Source organism: Trachurus trachurus, assembly GCF_905171665.1.
Source record: "Trachurus trachurus genome assembly, chromosome: 1".
In the NCBI taxonomy this organism is placed as follows: Eukaryota; Metazoa; Chordata; class Actinopteri; order Carangiformes; family Carangidae; genus Trachurus; species Trachurus trachurus.
The window spans coordinates 12,540,655-12,559,729 of record NC_139891.1 but is presented as its reverse complement, the minus strand read 5'-3'; the positions used below and the strand labels follow the sequence as shown (position 1 = coordinate 12,559,729).

The 19,075-nt window shown below is 43.3% G+C and overlaps 1 protein-coding gene across 2 annotated transcripts in view; it reads right to left on the bottom strand.

The window, feature by feature from the left end:
* LOC310992561 (E3 ubiquitin-protein ligase SMURF2-like) overlaps positions 1–18,934 on the bottom strand; it is a 60,133-nt gene extending 41,199 nt beyond the window's left edge. For both annotated transcript variants that reach the window (XM_083980646.1, XM_083980647.1), the window contains exon 1: positions 18,548–18,934. In XM_083980646.1, coding sequence (XP_083836772.1) covers positions 18,548–18,599 — 52 coding nt within the window. In that variant the 5' untranslated portion in view covers positions 18,600–18,934. The remainder of the gene's footprint in view (positions 1–18,547) is intronic.
* Between the last annotated feature and the right edge of the window lie 141 nt (positions 18,935–19,075).

Sequence of the window (19,075 nt, the reverse complement as noted above, 5' to 3'; positions counted from 1 at the left end):
TGCTTGTCCTCATTTAAATGTTGTTGCTAAAAGTTCATAAACATCAATGAACTTCTAATGATTTTCATTCACTCACACCCTGTGTGAGCATGACAACACCCGTTATCTTTTGAGTCATCGACCGCCGCATCAAATCCTCCTGAACCCTCGTTCCATTCTTCAAAGGACATCTACATAAAAGTGTGTTACAGTAGCGGAGCTCCTTCAGGGAATAAAGCAATGTGTAACGAATGAGCTACAGAAAAGTGATGGTGGAGCAGGGAATGGGAGCCGAGCAGAGGAAAAGGTTGGCAGTCAGTTGTCAATATGGCAGTGCACGAAGTTTGTGCTGCAATGAGTCAGTCCATAAATACTGCAGCTTCTCAGGACCAAGAAAAGTCACATTGTTTCTCCCACTGATGGTAAATTCAAGGGGGTATGCTCTAGTAAATATCTGCCCAACATTAACTGCGTTGGTTTTTTTTTGTAAGGTTAATTACATTCAGAGGAAGGCACAGTGCTTGTCATTACTACCTATAGAAAGGCAATTTCACCCCGCAGGCAAGCTACTGCCTTGGCTGCAATGTTACCTGTCCAGGATGTGAAACGCCACCTGCCTAATAATGTGTTGGTCCCTTTTGCTGCCAAATACGCATCAAACTGTGTGTATTTTGACACCTTTCTGTCACAACCAGCATGAAGCTCTTCAGCGGTTTGAGCAACAGTAGCTGGTCTGTTGGATCGAACCACACGGGCCACGCAGCCTTCACTCCCCACGCGTATTAATGAGCCTTGGTTGTACCACTGCTGCCTAATATATCGCACCTGCTAACAGGAGCCATGATGAAGTGTTATTCACTTCAGCCGTCAGTGGTCATCATGTTGTGCCTGATCAGTGTCCATCTTCATAGTGAAAACAATATTTCAATTTGGAAGGAGCTGAGGTGAGTAAAGCGAACAGCAGATACAAACTGTCAACTTTTAAAGCTAGTGAAATATTCATCTCTGAAGCCACTTTTAACTTTTAATAAATGGTATAAAAAATGTCCAGCGTCGTGGCATTTCATTTTCTGATCTTAATTAGTGTGAATGCTGAAAGCATTCACACTATTGTTCTTCTGTTCGGCCATACCTTTGGCACTTAACTAGTCCTTCATACTTTGTGCTATTTCAACAATTCTCACATCAAAATGTTCAGCCTTTTCCGGACAGGTGTGCTATTACTTTTCTCTTTTCAACTATTCATACTTTTTGCAATATTCAACTATTTCTCTTTCCCCATAGAGAATGCATTGGAACAGTCTTGAAACTCTTCAAACCCTAAGGTCACTAGTTCGAATCCAGGCTGAGCAATCTTGTTATGTGATGTTGAATTCTGCTCCCCTCCCCCACCCTCAATTGGTTACAGGTGTGCGTTAAGAGAGGCATTAAAGCAGATATCAGTGGAATGTTTTTGTTAATATAATTCCTAAATAGTCCTATTTTCCGTCAGCAATCACTTACATGAAGTATTTCAGCCTAAACACGAGTCTCTCCGTCACTCTGCTCTGCTGTAACCCGAGGAGAAAATTTTCCTTGTGGGATACAAGTGTTATCCAATGAGGAGAGAGAACGGCATGAAGGGCTGTGTGTGCAGCCAAGGGATGCGCGTGAATGTGGTGACGTAGCACGAGGACCAATTGATGCCTGACAAGGGCGGGGGCTGCTAACTCATGGTGCGTTCAAAGAAACTCGTACTTTGTGTTTTTCCTTCCTGTGAAGTCATACCAGTTCGATCTGGTACGAGTTCACGGGTCGGAAGTTACGAGTGGCCGTTAGGGAACTTTCACAGACAACAGGATGGTAAAAACACGAGCTACGGGTTACCTGGAACGCTACCAAGTCGTAGTTGTGACTTGAAGCTGTAACTTACGGTTTCAAAAGCCTGCCTTGAACGCAGCATTAGCCGAAACGGCCGTGAAGCTGATATCTGCTTTAATTGCTACTGCCACCGTTTGCAGCACATCATCACATTACAATGGCAACATGTTTATGTCTGTGCTCTCTGTGGCGAAGCGGCAGAGTAAAGGTTTAGTGATCATGAGGTTGTGGGTTCGATTCCTGGTTCAAATCTTGCCTCAACAACAATTATAGTGAATTATTTTCCCAGTCGTCCTCTGTTGACTTCTGATAACTTGCTTCATGTTGAAACTGCTGCTCTCAGCCTGAAATTCACAGAAATTTTCATTGTAAGTCATTCAAGCTTGACTCTCAAGCTTTCTTGGTGTTGACACAGTGTGTTTCCAACAGGTGCAGCTTTGGGCTCGTTAACTTCAGAGTGAGACATAGTGCAGCTCATCAACAGACAACAGTCTCTGTAACTGTGTGTACACTGTGGCCTAGAGGCAGAGTGATAGTCTGCTGACCATGAGGTTGTGGGTTCGATTCCTACCTCGGTCAAACATTTGTATGGTGATCACTGCTTGCACTATTTGCTAATTCTGCAACAGTGTTCAGCTGCTTTCAGCATTCACACCATTTCCATTCTTGGAAATGCTTTTTCTAGTTTCTACATGTAAATGTCAAAAACATAACATAATTGATCCCATCTATGATGACTCTGGCACAACAACACCACCACCACTGCTGCTGCTGAAAAAAGGGATTACTGAACATTCATCTACTTGGTATTTATAGCTACAAACAGAATTAAGTGTATTATTGTGCATCTATAATGGGCTAATGACCCTTAATTGCCATGCTGGTGGTGTGTAATGAAAACAGAGTGGAAGCCAAACATTAACATGGTAGACAACGTGGTTTGGTGTTGCTTAAGGTTCTGGAAAAATCCACAAGGGTTGGTAAAATCAGTTTTAGTTTCTTATACATATTTTAATAAAAAACCATATTCAAACTTTCCAAGACCTACCTGGAAAATGCATTTCACCCTATAGGCCTGTGGAGTATTTCTTCACAGCTCTCTCTGTACATTTATTAAAACTAATTAATTTCAAAGTTTAAAAAAAAGAACAAAACCCTGCTCTTTACACAACCTTCCCTGTCATTAGTGACAGTCATTCATACAAAATAGGAAGGCCCACATCCTTTGTCATTGCCCCTGTTATGACTCTTGCTCCAGCCGCATGCTGTCTCATTCACAGTATTCAATCTTTAAACAAAATACTTCCTCTTCCCCTCCTCACGCTTCCCTAACGGGCATGCTCACTCTCCTGAACACAGAGAATACATGTTGGCAAAATGTCAAGCACAAGTACCGTGTGTACGTGACCAACTCTATGTTACTGCTTCAAGTACACAAAGCAAAATAATAATGATGCCGTGGTGTGAATGAGCATTTATGGGTGTCTAAAATTGGGTAACGTTGCCAAACTGGTCTTCTAATCTGCACTACACTTCCTTCCCAGCCTCCCACCCTCAGCCTTCCTCCAGCCCAGCGAATGCTCGGGATGCCAATTATGTCATTCATTTGAGAGGCCAGCAGTCTACAGCTGACACTCCCCCTCCTTCTCCCCTTCCTCTCCGCTTCCCGAGGAGATGCCAACAAACCGGAGTCAGGCCTGTGTGGAGGGAAACGTAGCCGAGTCCATTGAGGGAGGAAGAGGAGGGCTGGGTTGGAGAGAGGGGTGAGAGGGTAAAAGACAAAATGTTCATCTGGAGAATCTGCCGTGGAACGGAGAAGGAGGAAGGGAGGAATGCGAGAGGTCTATCTAGAGTCACAAATCTGAGGAACGTAGACGGCGGAGGGGGAGAGGGGAGAGGAACAGAGGAAGGGAGAGACAGGGGAGGTTAATTTGGACAAGGGGATTTTGACGGTGATGATATTCAGGCAGTGACATAGTGTTTAAATACTGTGCAAGGAGTAGCAGGGATGGCGGGGAGAGATAAGAGGTGATGACAGCACAGCAGAGGAGGGATAAAAAAGTGAGTAAATTAGACTAGAATTTAGTTTGGAAATTCATTGTGTGCACAGTGAAATGTTGTTGGAAGTCTGCACAATACTGTGGCTGAGAACCTTTTGAAGAATCCAACCATTTCAATTCTGATGAACCTGTATTTTGTTAGTTTCAAGCCCCATCTGAAGCCGTCGCCTCCATCAGCATGTGCGCCTCTCACATCACAAATGTTTCCATGAATGGAGTTTGGGCTCCTACTATTATTATTACTCTATCAAAGCAGAGATTGCACCCTCAAAAAGGTGATACACAGCATATAAATGTCAGGTTTGAAAAAAATTCAATCTTTCTATTTCTTCCATTTTACTACAATTTCATTTCAGGTTGCGGTCCATGGCAATTTAACCCAAGAAATACTGCTAACAAACAAGAGTCAGCTGATTGTGGGTGATGAATGGTCCCCAACACTCATCATTTTCTCTGTACTACACATGTATTACACATTGTATGGAATTAATATTAGATCTGCCCTGATTTACACACATCTGCATCACCAGCATATAATCTATGCTTGCAATACTGATGTACAGTAGAGGGGATCGATAGACAGAATATGTCAGGGACAATCAACATGAGAGAGATACAAAGACAGAGCAGTAGGGACAGACAGACAGACAGACAGACAGACAGACAGACAGACGTTTCTCTGTGGCTCCTTCGTAACTAATGCTTTGTTTGTGATGACAACTTTCTTCAGTCAACATAGCCATAACAGCAATCTATCATCCTACTGTCATCACTGAGGGCAACTCTCTTGCTCTACGGTCACTCTTTCTCACCTGCCCACCCCCATCAACACCAGAATAATATCAGCTATTGGCAATTTTGCAAGATGTTAGGATGATCGTGTACAATCCTATCACACATAGATTCAAAGAGCCAGGGCAGCAAATGACACCACTCCTCAAAAAGCACCCAGCTACACTAAAAAAAGGGGAGTATTGAGGTGCTGAGGCCTCAGCTTTATGCAAATATCCCTCAGATGCAGCGGTAACACCATGCAGGTGGGAGCCAAATGTGGCCATCAAGCAAAGTCTTGCTGGCGGCTGGTGGTCAAATTAGTTGGGTGGGCTAATAAATAAAGTATACCCATTAAATGGTTAACACAGCAGTAGCTAAAAGTTAGGGTTATCCCATCTCACAAAAGTAGGCCTATAGCAACTAACTAGGCCTACACACTGCATTAAGTAGAAGGGTCTAGTCCAAAAAAAAAAAAAACTTCACCTGGTTATCTCACACATGCGTACACACCATAGGTACACTACACACACAGTCTCTCTCTCTCTCACCCGTCCCCACACACACACACACACACACACACACCCGACGATATTGCTCAATTAAAAAAAAAAAAAAAAAAAAGACGATATATGCAGCTCATATCGACGGCCTTTCAGGTCTGTTATCGCCATGTAATTTAAGTCTGGTGCTCCCAGTGAGTTTAGAAACTAGATTCTCCACTTCGTTCATGTTAGCAAAGACAGTTTAGAGCAGTAAAGTAATGCTACCTGTGATGCTAGCGCCTAGCGCCGCTGTTTCTGTCTTCTCCCTCCCACAACAACACAACTTTTCCTCCGGTTCCTGTCATTGGTCTGAAAACAGCGGCGTTGGGCTAAATGAAATTAGCCCCAATGACAAGTAAACCAAGGGGGCGGGACATGGCACCTGTCAATCATTGACCCTGCGTCAGCCCGCTGCCAATTGGTCAGAACCGATCGGCCTGTGGGCTGAATGAAATTAGCCCAAACAGTCGGTCAATGGCGAGGGCGGGACATGGCACCTGTCAATCATCCACAGTCGGAAAATGAATGAGAGCAGACTCGGTGAGCTCGGGCTGATTAAAATTTGCCCATTTAGAGATATCCTGTGTTTTTCTTGAAACTATTTAATATTGTTGCCAGTTCCGATATTACTAAGACTTAGAACAATCTTTTGTATGTTATTTAGAGAATATTTTTTCCTCATCTTTTGTTGTGTAATGCAGGGAGGGCTTAGCCCCACTAGCCCATTGATACCAGCCGACACTGCCTATAATACTATAGTATTACCTTTAAACTTTTGTTTCACTTTAAACAAAATGGAGAGAAATCCGATTGTTGAGGCGTCCAGCTTCTGGCGCACTAATGTGTCTCTGTCTAAGTAACTGATCAGAAAAGAGCAGAACACGAGACAAACTGAGAACAACAACAAACCGACAGCATTGTTGGCGTGTCTGGTGGTGGCAGGGACATCAGACACCAACTGCTCAGTCAAAGGAGCGTACCGTACGTAAAGAACACAGCACACCGCAAAGAATACATATTCATGAGAGGCCAGAAGGAAAACGGGGGGGTTTGGCCAAATTACCTTTTAAATGGAGGCAAGCTGTCTCCTGGATAGTAGGAAACCAAGCAAGAAAAGTGACATGACACAGAGAGAAAAGGATGGAGGGAGGGATTAAAAAAACACAAGGGGGAGGAAATAAGCCGCAGGGAGTCAAGCTCATCTTAAGTCTGAGTCACAAAGTAAATGTGATGCTCACACAGGAAGCATTCAGCCTGAGGTTTAATTTAGATACAGTCAGGTGTAATATACCACGGGGAAGAAAGGAGGCATCTCGTTCTTATCTACAAGCGCTTTAGCTTATGTAAAGCTTGGACGGTCTCTTTATGAGCACAGACCTCTCTCTGTGATTCACACAACAACGGTGTCAGGAATGCAGCGCAGCCACTTCTCGTCAAACATGTGGGTTTGGACAGTTTGCCTCAATATGTGGACAAGACACAAAGACATGTTAATGGAGCTAATTAGCCACTGAAGCTGCTCGTTTATTGTCCTTGTGAAATTCTGTAATCTTAAAAAAGACAGCAGTTATGATGCTCCATTAGCGCAACACTAAAGCTTATTCAACTTGTCTCCTTAAGGCGCCTTGAGCCACATCTACTGTGTCATCATTCCCAAAGGATTGAGTGTTTCTGTGTGTGAAAATAACAGGCAGCAGATGTGTACTACATTTATGTGTGTGTGTGTGTGTGTGTGTGTTCATTCACATATGGATGCCAGGGTTAATTTATTATCTGTCCGCGTGTGGAGTGTAAGCCTTAGAAACAAGGGAATGAGAAAAGACAGGGGCAGAATCAGATGACGACTGTGATTATGAAGTGGAAAACAGTGTTCAGAGGTTGAGGTGGGGAGGTGGGGTCTAGAGAGCACTGAGAAGAGAGGAGAGGGCAATAAAAGAGAAAAACTGCAGTGATGGAAGAGGGGATGGGGACAAATAAAACAGGGGAAGAAGAAGCTGCAAAATATAATGAGGAAAATTAAGGAGGAGAAGTGAAATAAAGAAGGGAGGGCAGAGATGAAGCCTTGGGTACCACAACATGCCAGTCCTCTTGCGTCCCAGAACCACTAAGGGGGGAAAGCAACACAGAGCCTATGGTCTCAACATGTAGGCGTCCTCCCAGACACAGACATTTATTCTGATTTCCAGTGAGTTTCCCCCGAGGCAACAACAGGACACGATGGGACGGCCACAATAAAACCATGTGTTGATGAGACACTGGCTGCAATATTCACCTAATGACTGTTTCAACACAACACCAATCAAAGTCATACTCTGACTTTGTTTTGAAAACATTATTTTGTCATCTGCCAACAACAACGCCATACATAAAAACTTCCCTCTGGCTAAACCAGTGGACAGTTCAGTCAAAATTCACTGGAACATGTTCAAGTTCCTCAAACTCTGCGTTATTGTTCCAGATCATATAGCTACTCCTGTGTTCGCAAGTTCCAAATCCTCTGTTTTTACAGCTTTGGACTTTCTATAGCTTTAGTATCAAATATGTAAAAATCAATGACAAATAAACATAGGCAAACGAACAGCAAAGATTGCGATACTTGCCACCATGGGCAATACATCATAAAATGAGGAACCCGCTTTATCAAATTTGCATTTCACTGTTTTGTTTGTGCTCAAGACACAGACACAAATACACACCCGCCTTCACATGTTAAATTATTGACATGATATAATTCATAATAACAAACATTGTGCTCATGTTATGACTACACACTTCATGTTGCGTCCAGAACGGTTAAAAAAAACCTTTCCCCATCATATTCAGGTACAACTGTGAAAGGTGTCCGTCTCATGGCGATAACATGATGTTGTCACTTCCGTCAAGGGTTTTCTATACAGTAGTTTTGCTGGGAACATGGATCACGTGAGAAAAAAACAAAACAAAGACCTAATCACCCAAACTTTTACCCTAACAACTCAGGAGAAAGGAGGAGTTGTCGTCTCTGGTTTAGATGCCAATAAACGGATGTAGTGTGAAACATGAGTGAGATTCTGCTGCCCAGATGTCCCATGATCATATGACAGGCACTGGTGAGGAGCCAAGTCATTAGACTGTGTTTATGTATTGCAGAGTATGAGCAGTAAACGGCACTTGTACCATATATTCCTCTACTGACGCAGCTGCTCTATTCACTGTCCTACCGACAGACGATAAGCGCCGGAGGGGCGAGCTCGGCAGATAGTGGTCGTATGTGCGAGACAGAACGGTGAGGCGCCGCAGCAGCTACGACAGAGAGAGTGATAGGCCAGTGCATGTTATGTTTCCTGTCACTCTGAGTGTGAAAAGCACGGAGAGAGAGAGGTTACTTCAGGCTGCAGGAGTTTTCCTCGTCTCTGTGTACACATAAATATTCAACTGAGCCTGGCGGACTTTGATGGCAGAGTCCAGGGCTTTTTTGTTGAGTGTGGGTGGAGGGTATTGATGTCTGGCACAAAACCACATCTATACCAAAAAAAAAGACAGTAAGAACCTGACTGTGCATAGCTAACACTGACCGCAATAACAGACAATTCAAAACAGTACTTCAACTGACATGGGGCAACAGTGGCCACACAGATATATTTATTACTCCGCACATCATGTCAAACTGAAGTGTGTCATCTCAAACTTTCTCTTTCTGTACAGACGTATATCCTTGTTATTATTATTATTATATAAAAGCTTCAGTAAAACACTAGTTTTTACAGCTATATTAATAAGAAAGTGACTCTAACAGTCAATTTGTCACCAAGCAGCTGGATTGCCATGTATGTTGCAAAAAAGGCCTGAGACTGCAGCCACTCTGTGTGTCACCAGAGAGTGGCTGCCTACTGTTGCTGAACGACAGGTGCTGTTATTGTGATTATGTTAAAAGTGGAGCGGGACAATGAGGCCGGCCAGCACTGTGTCCGTGCTACCTGATCCCCGTCTCCACAGTAAAAACCACAATCACTGTCAAACTGAAATCACTCATCTCCTGCTGCTGCTGCTGCTGCTGCTGCTGCAGCCGCTCCTCTCTCCCAGGCTGGAAACACAGACGCAGACAGAGAGTGGGATGTGATTTGAGTGGCAGTGTATGTGCGTATGTTAGTACAGTAGACGTGCTGATTGGTCCACCAGACGTACAGACGGGCGCACACGCACGCACACAGAGGTGGGCAGGCTGACTGCAGAAACAGTAGCAGGAGAGCAGTGAGGGGGAGGAATAACGTGTGATGCCGTCCTGCTTCCACTGAGTTTGAATAAATGAAAAAAATAAATATAAACCAGTTAGAAACCAAACACATTTTCTTTATTCACAGGCAAAAGTTGTTAATATTTACGTCTCTAACCAAGCAACAGTGATGCATCTGTGGTGAGGCTGCACACTGGCCACATTTCTCATTTACTGGGCGTCAAAGAGAAAAATTGTTTTATTTCAGCTCTGCTTCCACTTTTATTTAAATAAAGTTTTGTTTCAATTTAAGTAATACGCCCAATTTTCTACTGAGATTTGAAAGCTACATAGTTCTTTTAACAAAAAGATGGAGACTGTGGTACTAGGGGGCTGCAAACATAATTCCTCTGATAACACAACAGTTTGCTCTGAGTCTGGTTCATTGGGATTTCTAATTAAGCAATTTGATTTAATGTTGATGTATGCCAAATGCAAGTGCAGACTCAAAACACTCCTGTCGATGATGACAGTGGCTGCAGTGATTACTACAGTCGTTTCTTGCAATACTTTTAAATGGTTAAAATGTAAATGAATCTATTATTTTTGCTAAAGCTCTCTGAAATCCCCCCATAGAGGCCTTGGGGTCCCCAAGCAAACTCACTAAAAACACTAAGTACTGTACTGTGGCGAGGGACCGGTACAGGAAGTGCGTTTGTGTATGCACGTGTGTGTGTGTGCGTATGTGTGCGTATGTGTGTGTGTGTGTGTGTGTGTGTGTGTGTGTGTGTGTGTGTGTGTGTGTGTGTGTGTGTGTGTGCACATCACAAGTTGAAAACAGATAAAGTAAAAAATACACCAAGCTGGAGCCACACCGACAGAGTCGTCTGTCAGCTGTCTGGACGAGATCCGGGGTTGAGTGAGGGAGAGGAAGGAAGAGAGAGAAATGACAGAGAGATGAGGGACATCCTGTTCAAGAAAGAAAAGAGAGTAAAAGACTGCAAAGAAAAATGCAGGATACAGAGACACATGATGAGAGGCTGCAGTGGGGAGGTGGAGAGTTCAGGCAGTGAAAGGAAGAGAGATAGGCAGGATGCAGTAAAGTGCTAGAGCAATTACCTGCCTCTTCACATGTTCCAAATTAAGTTTTTAAGACTCAGGTTTTTGCCTTCCCTCATAATTTTCAGAGGCTGTCAGAAATATTATGCTCTAGCCATATGAAAATAAAAATGTGATATTTCTCCTCCATATTCTGCAGGAAAATCCTTTCGAAGCACTTGGAAAGTTTAATGTATTCTGCATATTGAAGCCCACCTCCTCTCCAGTCCGAGGCTGTTATGCAATACGGAGGTGTTCAGTCTTTCCATTTTCCTGCTCCGAAGTACACAAATGCCACCAAGTTCCAAAGTAATTTGAAAAGCAGATAAAACTAAAGGGTTGACTGAATCAAGCAAAGTCTAAGAGCAGCAAAGCTATTTAGAAGAAGGCAAAACCATAGGCTATGCTGTACCAGATGATAACGTATTGAATATTTAACAATATCCCTTATGTATGTTCTATATTCAAAGGAGCCAGAATCAGTTTTATCCTGAGCTCCAGCCATATATCACACAGAGAACAGATTTTGGTGCAGCAGAAAGCACACAAGCTTCCCTTCCCTGTGTGTTGCATGGTGAGACACAGGTCATGAGTGGGGAACAGTAAAGCTGAGTTATAAGACTGGCAGTGCCCTGTGAGATTTCATTACTGAGTCACTATTCTTCCTAATACACTGTTGTGGTGTTGAGATACAAATAGCAAGGCTGGAAATATTAAGTCAGCTTGGATTTGTCATTTTCAACAGCAAAGTATCCAAACAAATCAGATATCAGGCAGCATTCGTCCTGGGTTAACAGAGGACTGACCAGCTGCACACAGCTGACATCTCTCCAGACGCCGCCTCTGTCTGCTTTGACTGTTGTAACCCTGATAGAAAAATCCACAATTTAACCCAAAAGAAATATACCCAGTGTTTTCCTATTGCCTTGTGGGAGTGGTTTAACCTACCTTACCTCGCTATCTGTTCATCTTGTTTCATTTCAACTCACCGTGACAGTCACTACATTTTTCTCCCATTGACAGTCAGGTGTTTTTCTCAGACCCTCCTCACACACACACAGATATATATACTGACTAGATGCCGCCATCTTGGTCCGGGGGAAGCCGTGTCTACTTACTGCACTAGTCAACAGAGGCAGACGTCTATCAACCATTAAAATCGCCATAACTCATCGAATATTCAACCGATTTTCAAGCCGTTTGGTTTATTATAAATGTCAGACATATAGCCTATTTATGATACAACAAAAATATTAAAATATAATTTTTATAATTTTTGTTTTGATGTATTAAACATACACTTAGATACTCAGACACACACCCACATGCATAAATACACTGAAATTTGTTCTACAAGGGTCTGACCGACCGGGTCTGACTGCTTGTCAGCCGTATATTATGTCTATGGTCAGAACCCCGGACCAAGATGGCGGCGCTATTGACGTACGCTGAGAAGCAGAACGCGGCATCTAGTCAGTATATACAGTATATCTATGACACACACAGAGCAGAAGTGAAACAAGAGTATTGTTTTGGTTTATTTGCTATGGTGGCCCAGACGGGTCAAAACAATGCAAAAGCCACAAAACAAACACATAGCAACAACATGAATGCAAATAAAGCCACAACATGAAACCAAAAGGCATGCAAAATGCAAAAGTGAGAACAAGAGTTGTTGTAACCTTTACACTCCTGTTGTGATATTTTTTTGTTGTTGCCGTATTGTTGCTATGTATCAAAGCCGCTGTAGCCTACTTTTACACCCGATATTGGGATGAACAAATGTGAGCAATGAGCATCCTCTCATTGATAATCCATTTTCTGTTCTAGTCTGTCACGTGAAATCTGAAGAAAAGTGTAACTGTGATGAAAAAGTGCCTGACAATCAAGAAAATCTTATATCTGGAGTCCTCATACAAGTAGTTTCTACAGAAATTCTTTGTTTGCAAACAGCTTACAAGCGGAGGTCAGTGTATTTTCAGGCAGCACACTTACGTAACTAATAAATGAAAAAAAAAAGTGGAGATTATTAGGTGTTTACAACATTCCTCTAGTTTGTAAATTAGAACCAGAGGTTGATTCTTCTAGTCTGAAATGATGGACTATTAGAAACATTTTTATTGAGGCTTTACTCATCTCAGGGGCATAACCACATGTTCAATCAAGAAGTTGACATTTACTGAAAATACCTTAAGTTAAAATATTGGTATTTATTGTTTGGGATTACCCAATGTGCAATTAGAACCATTCATGTTTTGACGACAAATTACGCAAAATGTGCCACATTATTTTGTCTGGTCCGCTGCGTCTGAAAGCTGCTGTCTCCTGTGTTTCCTTTTAGATCTACCGATAACGCAGCTCACAACGCAGTGCGTCACAGAGTGAATAAAACGTTTCCATATGATGAGGAGGGCCGCATGAACGGTGAATGAGTGTATAGGATCTGTCGAGTGTGTGTGCGGTCAATTGAAGTATATGCTTGTGATGCAGACTAAACAGAGCTGGAGGAAGTTTGGGTACGGAGCTCTGCGCTGCACTACAAAACCTAACCACAACACAGTGACCCCAGACGCTAGAGGCAAGATCAAGCAGACACACAGCATGGCTCACAGGAGCATCATCTCCTTCCTGACAAGGACCATGCACACAGACTAATCTATAGCGCTCGTATCGATGCTAGACCATAACTCAACACAGCACTTACAGCCAGATGACCGGACTGAGTCATTCATTGGAAATCAAAGACTGGAAGTCCAATTTTACTTGGCACAGAGTATGCATTTGACACAAGAGCTCCTCTGCATCCCATAAACTAAGACCATTTTACACTTTACCAAAACATCTTAACACTGACATCTGCTGCAGATGTTCTGGGTAATTGATTCAAGCTTAGATTGAAAGCTTTGAGTGTTTTGGTTTTTAAATGCAGCCTATTAGAAATCACAAATAATGAATACATATATCATTAATGTTTACTGTTGCTGTGTGGTCTGCCTACTGTTGGGTTTTGGGGAGTCGTGCTTTTTGTCCCTTACTTCAACATTGCACGTTCAGAAGTCACAGTGACAGACAGGCTCAGAAAAACACAAGAAGCCAAGTCGAAGAGGAAGTGTCTGATTCCAGAAAGGGGAAAACCAGAGGTAAGCAATATGGAAATGAACACGTAGGCTTCAACATATCATACTCTCGGGAATGCTGGCTAAAACAGCACTGAGTCTCTGCCTTCAAAAAGGCAGTGGACTGTAAAGAAGAATCGCCCACTGACCTCCTGACACAACACATTACTTTTGTCAATGTGGTGAGGTAGAAATAAGAGGTGCATACTGCATACACAGCGGCTGAAGGCTTGCTTATCATGCTAAGGTTCACGAGCAACGCTCTGCCCTCTGCCTTTATGCCATGAGTTTAAATCAGCATTACATCTGCAGATTCCCTCCGCTCAGCTTTCGTTTTCCTTTATGCAAATGCAAGAAATGTGAATATTTTTATCCCATGGTTCTCAATATCTGTGGGGTAGCACGGCTGTAAATAAAACTGGTCAAAAAAGAACAGCTCAGTCAGTGTCTGGGAGACGATTTCTGTAGCGATCAGAATATTCGAGCAGCGCTTATTAATTACTTCATAACTGGGTCAAACTGCACTGTCTGCCAGAGCTGCTCGCTCCTAAAACAAGCTGTTCTCACAGATACAGTAAATAAAACAGAGAGCAACACAGTAAACATGTCGCCATGTGTATGCTGTGTGCCGATGAATCATTATCACCAACTCTGGTCCACATTTCAACTGTCAAAACTTTGTATTGTTTGAAGTGGGGGTAAAAAAAAAAAAAAGCCACCTGGAATTGAGAGAGCTCAGACCTAACAAAATAAATATCACCACATGGTCCAAGCACCTTCTGTGTTGATTAGACGTGACAATCACTATGTAGGCTAATCATTCACATCGCAGAGACTGGTCAATGGCGAGCCGTTTCGTTGGCTCGGCTGAATCCATCCAAGGTGAAAATGAGTGAATGAGTCAGAGATGGTAGTGTGAGACGCAAAATTGTGTGATTAAAAAAAAAAGAAAAACAGAAACGTGTACAATACAGCTGCCAGATTCAGACAAACAGAGAGAATTATTTCCAAACAACTGTGTTTTATTTCCTCTCGTTTCAGGCATCTTCACTGAATCAACTCATCCAAAATGGCGGTAAATATTTGCCTCTTCGTCATGCATTTTAAAATTCTTCTAGCGTTGATTCTAATTTGAACAAAGCTTAACATCCATGGTGTGCAACTCATGTGGACATCATAAGTTGAATGTTGACAATTCTTGTTGATTTCTTACCGTCGCTATAGAGCAACTTCTTGTAACATTCATTCTTCATATTCCAGGGAGCTGACAGACTTAATTTAGCTCTGACAGCACATCCTGTGGAAGCTGGATTGTGTACAGGGATTTGTCCGTGTGCATGTGGACGCAAGCTTGTGTTTGTCTTCTGTTTTGAGTGCACAAACATTGCACATACAAACAAGCCGACACACAGCTGCAGTCTCTGAGAGCTGACGGCGAATGCTAAGACGGTGGTCCCTGACTAGTATACTTCCCTGAAATGCACTCTGCCCTGGCGCTAACGCTGGAGCAGAGAGGAAGGCTCGATCTTTATCTTAATCACCAGCTTCCTGACTTTTCCCCCCCCTTCAACACACAAACACACAAGCTCCCGCACCAGCTTCCCAACATTTTACCACGAGGCGCATACACACACACACACACACAAACACACACAAACTCAAAGCATGACACTTGATGAAAAATGTCCATGTGGGTTTCCTTTGCTTGCCTGAGTGTCACGCGCTCGCACACAACAGGGAGAATCCTGAGATGATTCTTCCAGTCGTTCCCTGCTCGCTGCGTGCCAACTGGAGGCTAATGGAGGAAATGGATCACATAGACAGACTCCCTTTCCCCCCGAGCAGCAGAAAGCAGCAACAGCAGCACAGTGCAGCCAAGAGGCCATATTTGAATGGGGCGAGGGAGACTCAAGACTCGTTCCCCTCGTACAGCGCGTGTCACTGACCTATGAGGAACTCCAGATTCCATTCAGGGAAGGAAAGTGAGGGGAACACCCTGTTCTTGTTCAATTTCAGCAAATCATACACCAGCTCTCGCTGCAAAGGAGACATAAGGGGGAACTAGACCAACTGTCGGCTCCCTGCAGTGTTCAGAATAACAGCTCTCACAACCCGAGACTGCTCTCTTTTACAAGCTTGGCAGCGTGCTCTGTGGGGACACGACGACACACCGCCTACCAGCAAACTCAAACCACAATGTTTTCATTAATTTAGGCATCAAAGAGCAGCTGTCCCAGATAAATGTTCCAGACTTGAGGAGGATCCACACAAAAAAAGGAGCGATTCTGATGAAATTAGAAGGTGGCATTTAAACGTAGTGTGGGATGACTTAACTGGGGAAGATGAATACAATCAAAATCTTGCAGTGTGTCTGTGTCTGTGTGTGTTTGTAAGACCACCCTACGCAAATGCTAATCTACTGCCGTGACGGGAGGGGATCCCAGTGAGGGTGGCGAGCTCTGACAGTCACACCACCGTGACGGCAATCGAGGAAAAGCTTCACTTTGACTGGGGAGAATTTAAAGAAAACGCATCGCACAACGACGATTGACTAGATTGCATGAGCAGAAACAATAGTAGAATGTTTTTATGAATAACGCTTGTCTTGCACCCAAGAGGAGTTTCAACATACGTGCAGAGAATTGTGATTAAACAGCAAAATGCAAAGAAGAAAAAAAAGCAGGATCCTCTGCAGGGGCAACATGCCCCAGTTACAGATGGAGGTACGTGTTACTAGTGATAACACAGTGATTAGTCTCGGTCCTGCTCCTGCAAAGACCTGCATCCATATGAGGACTTACATGGAAGGCTTTAAAGCAACTAACGACCAAGATAGAAAACTTACACAACTAAACTTCAATTGAAATGTTATTCTGCAGTAAAACCTGATAGATAAATACCCATTGTTTTCAAGTAATCTGACTTGGCCACACTGGTGTTGACCAGCAGGGATTAAAAACTGGGAAAATGGCAATGAGGCTAGACTGCAAATAACACACCATACAAGTTACTAACTAGTCTTAATGATTTCAGCTGAATTCAAATATTTCAAAACTGTTGGTCAAGACAAACAAATGTGATATAGTTCCAACCACAGGTGCCTTATCTCCTTTAGAGCCCAGGTTTTTTAGTTTGACCAATTCCCCATCTGTCGAAAACGAAAATAAAAACAAATGCAAACTTGGAGACCACAGCACAGACTGAGTGAAACTGGACTATGGCTGGTATGCAATGTTAGGTCAAAATGCACCCGGTCTCAGACACATAAATCAAACGTGGCCACAACCAAACACACATGTTTAGTTGCAAAGAACGCACCAGTCTAAATGTTGACTTAGCATCACTGATCATCACTGTGTGAGCAGCAGCAACTCTGGTTGGCTTCTGCCATGTGAACCCAAATGGCTCCCTCCCAAAACATACACACACATACACACACACACACACACACAGTTGTCCTTATCCTTTCTCTTTAGTGAAGGACAGACAGAGGATGTGTCTAAGATCAGGAAAGACTCACATTTCCTCTCTGAGGTTTCACATTCCTGGGATTCCATCTGAAGACCACTGCAGCCCATTTAAAACCATTCCCCATATGGAGGGGTGAAAAAAAAGAGAGAAAGAAACCCAGAGCAAGTGAGCAGAAAGGACGGCTGAGTAGTTCTTTGGGCTCTGACAGTTTATTTCTCTTTACCAATCTACCCTTGTAGATTAATGACCTTGTTGTTCACTAGCAGCACATTATGCTCAATGAGAAGACTCTTCATTCACATGATGTAGACTATACCTACCAAAAATCAAACCATGACAGAACACCTGTTTCTGACCCAATGCTGTAGAAACTAAAAAGTTATAGTACCCTGTTGTGAATCTATAAAGATTAGGCCTATAGTAGTTTAACATCAAACACCAGTAAAACATCAACAGATTAGACGGCTCTGTCCTTCCACCATCAGATGTGTCATTTCATGTGGATACAATCAGGAGGTGCTGGGGGTGAAAGACTGGACATTTGGTCCTGTCTACATCCATCACTCCAGGCCAAACATACCAATGCCATCTCCTGCCCTAGTGAGATCACAACTAGGGGCAAACCAGAAACCGCTTGCCAAACTGGGAAATGCTTATGAATACCCATACCTTGGAGTAATAATTCAAGGACCACCATATGGTACCACATGGTTCCTCTTTTCTGCGCTTTCCACCGTTGTTCATGGACCACAGTTAAAAGACCTAAGACACCACTAGGCCATAAAAGGTGATACCAAGGTGATAAAATGATGACTTAAAAAAACAACAAATAACTGCGATGAGTTGAGTGTGCAGACACACGATATGAGCCTTGTAATTTCCTTAGAAAATCAATGCACCGAAGCCACCGACTCATTGATAGATGATCACACTTTGGTTTTTTAATGAACTGAAGAAACAAGTGTCGGGAATAATCACAAACTCCAGACGTCGATTTACGTTATCAGACTTCCCGATGCCCAATCTAAGGATATACATCTAAGCTAAGTTTTATGGGAAGCCCAAGCAAAGTGAATAAAGAGCCACAAATAATGCTAACCAGCTCCAGCTCGGTTATTAACCTTCAACATAAACAGTTAACAGGAGGTTACAGCTCTTTTTTTTTTTTTTGCTAACGAGCAAGGTTCACTGGCTGCCTTTTGTGTTGCTGTGGAGGTTAGCCTGGGATACACCCGGTAGAAATTATACAATTTGAACGTGTCAAACATTATAAGTATAAGGTGTAGTAATAATAATGAGAACTGTAGAGCTGATAGGAGTAGTTTTGCTCTCCGTTTAGCAGCAGCAGATGTTAACCTGGTGGGTCGGCCAGTAGCATGCTAACGTGCTAACTAACGTCTGTCGCTGCGGCGCAGCAGCAGCAGCAGGAGGAGCAGGAGGTTTAAACTCACTTACCTGTCAACCGCAGCTTCACTGGGCCATTTCTCCTCACTCCTTGGTTAGACATTCCCCTTTGTGTTCCAGCTTGATGAAAAAAAATCACAAAAAGTCTCTAATTCATGTGTCACCGTGTGGTTTTCTTCAAAAGGGTATCTCCCAAAACAATCCCCGTGCTAGCTTCAGGTTAGCCCGTAGTATCACCACCATAGCAAATCACGCTGACTGATGCAACGTAATGGAATCACAATCATGTCGCTGGGGTAACACTCTCGTCTTGAGCCTCTTTCGCGTAAAAATGGCAAATAAAACTACGTCCCCAGGTGTCGTTCATGCCGCGAGCCACGGGTGCTGATACCAATCAGGTGAACGGTTTGCCCTCCATCCGGACGAGCGTCTCCTGTGCCGAGCAGCTCAGACTGAAGCTGCTGCTGCTGCTGCTGATGGTGATGGTGAAGGCTGAGCTCCAGACAGACAGGCTCAGGCACGGTACACACACAAGCACTTCCGCTACCGGCCTTCAAAATAAAAGCAGGAGTGACCAAT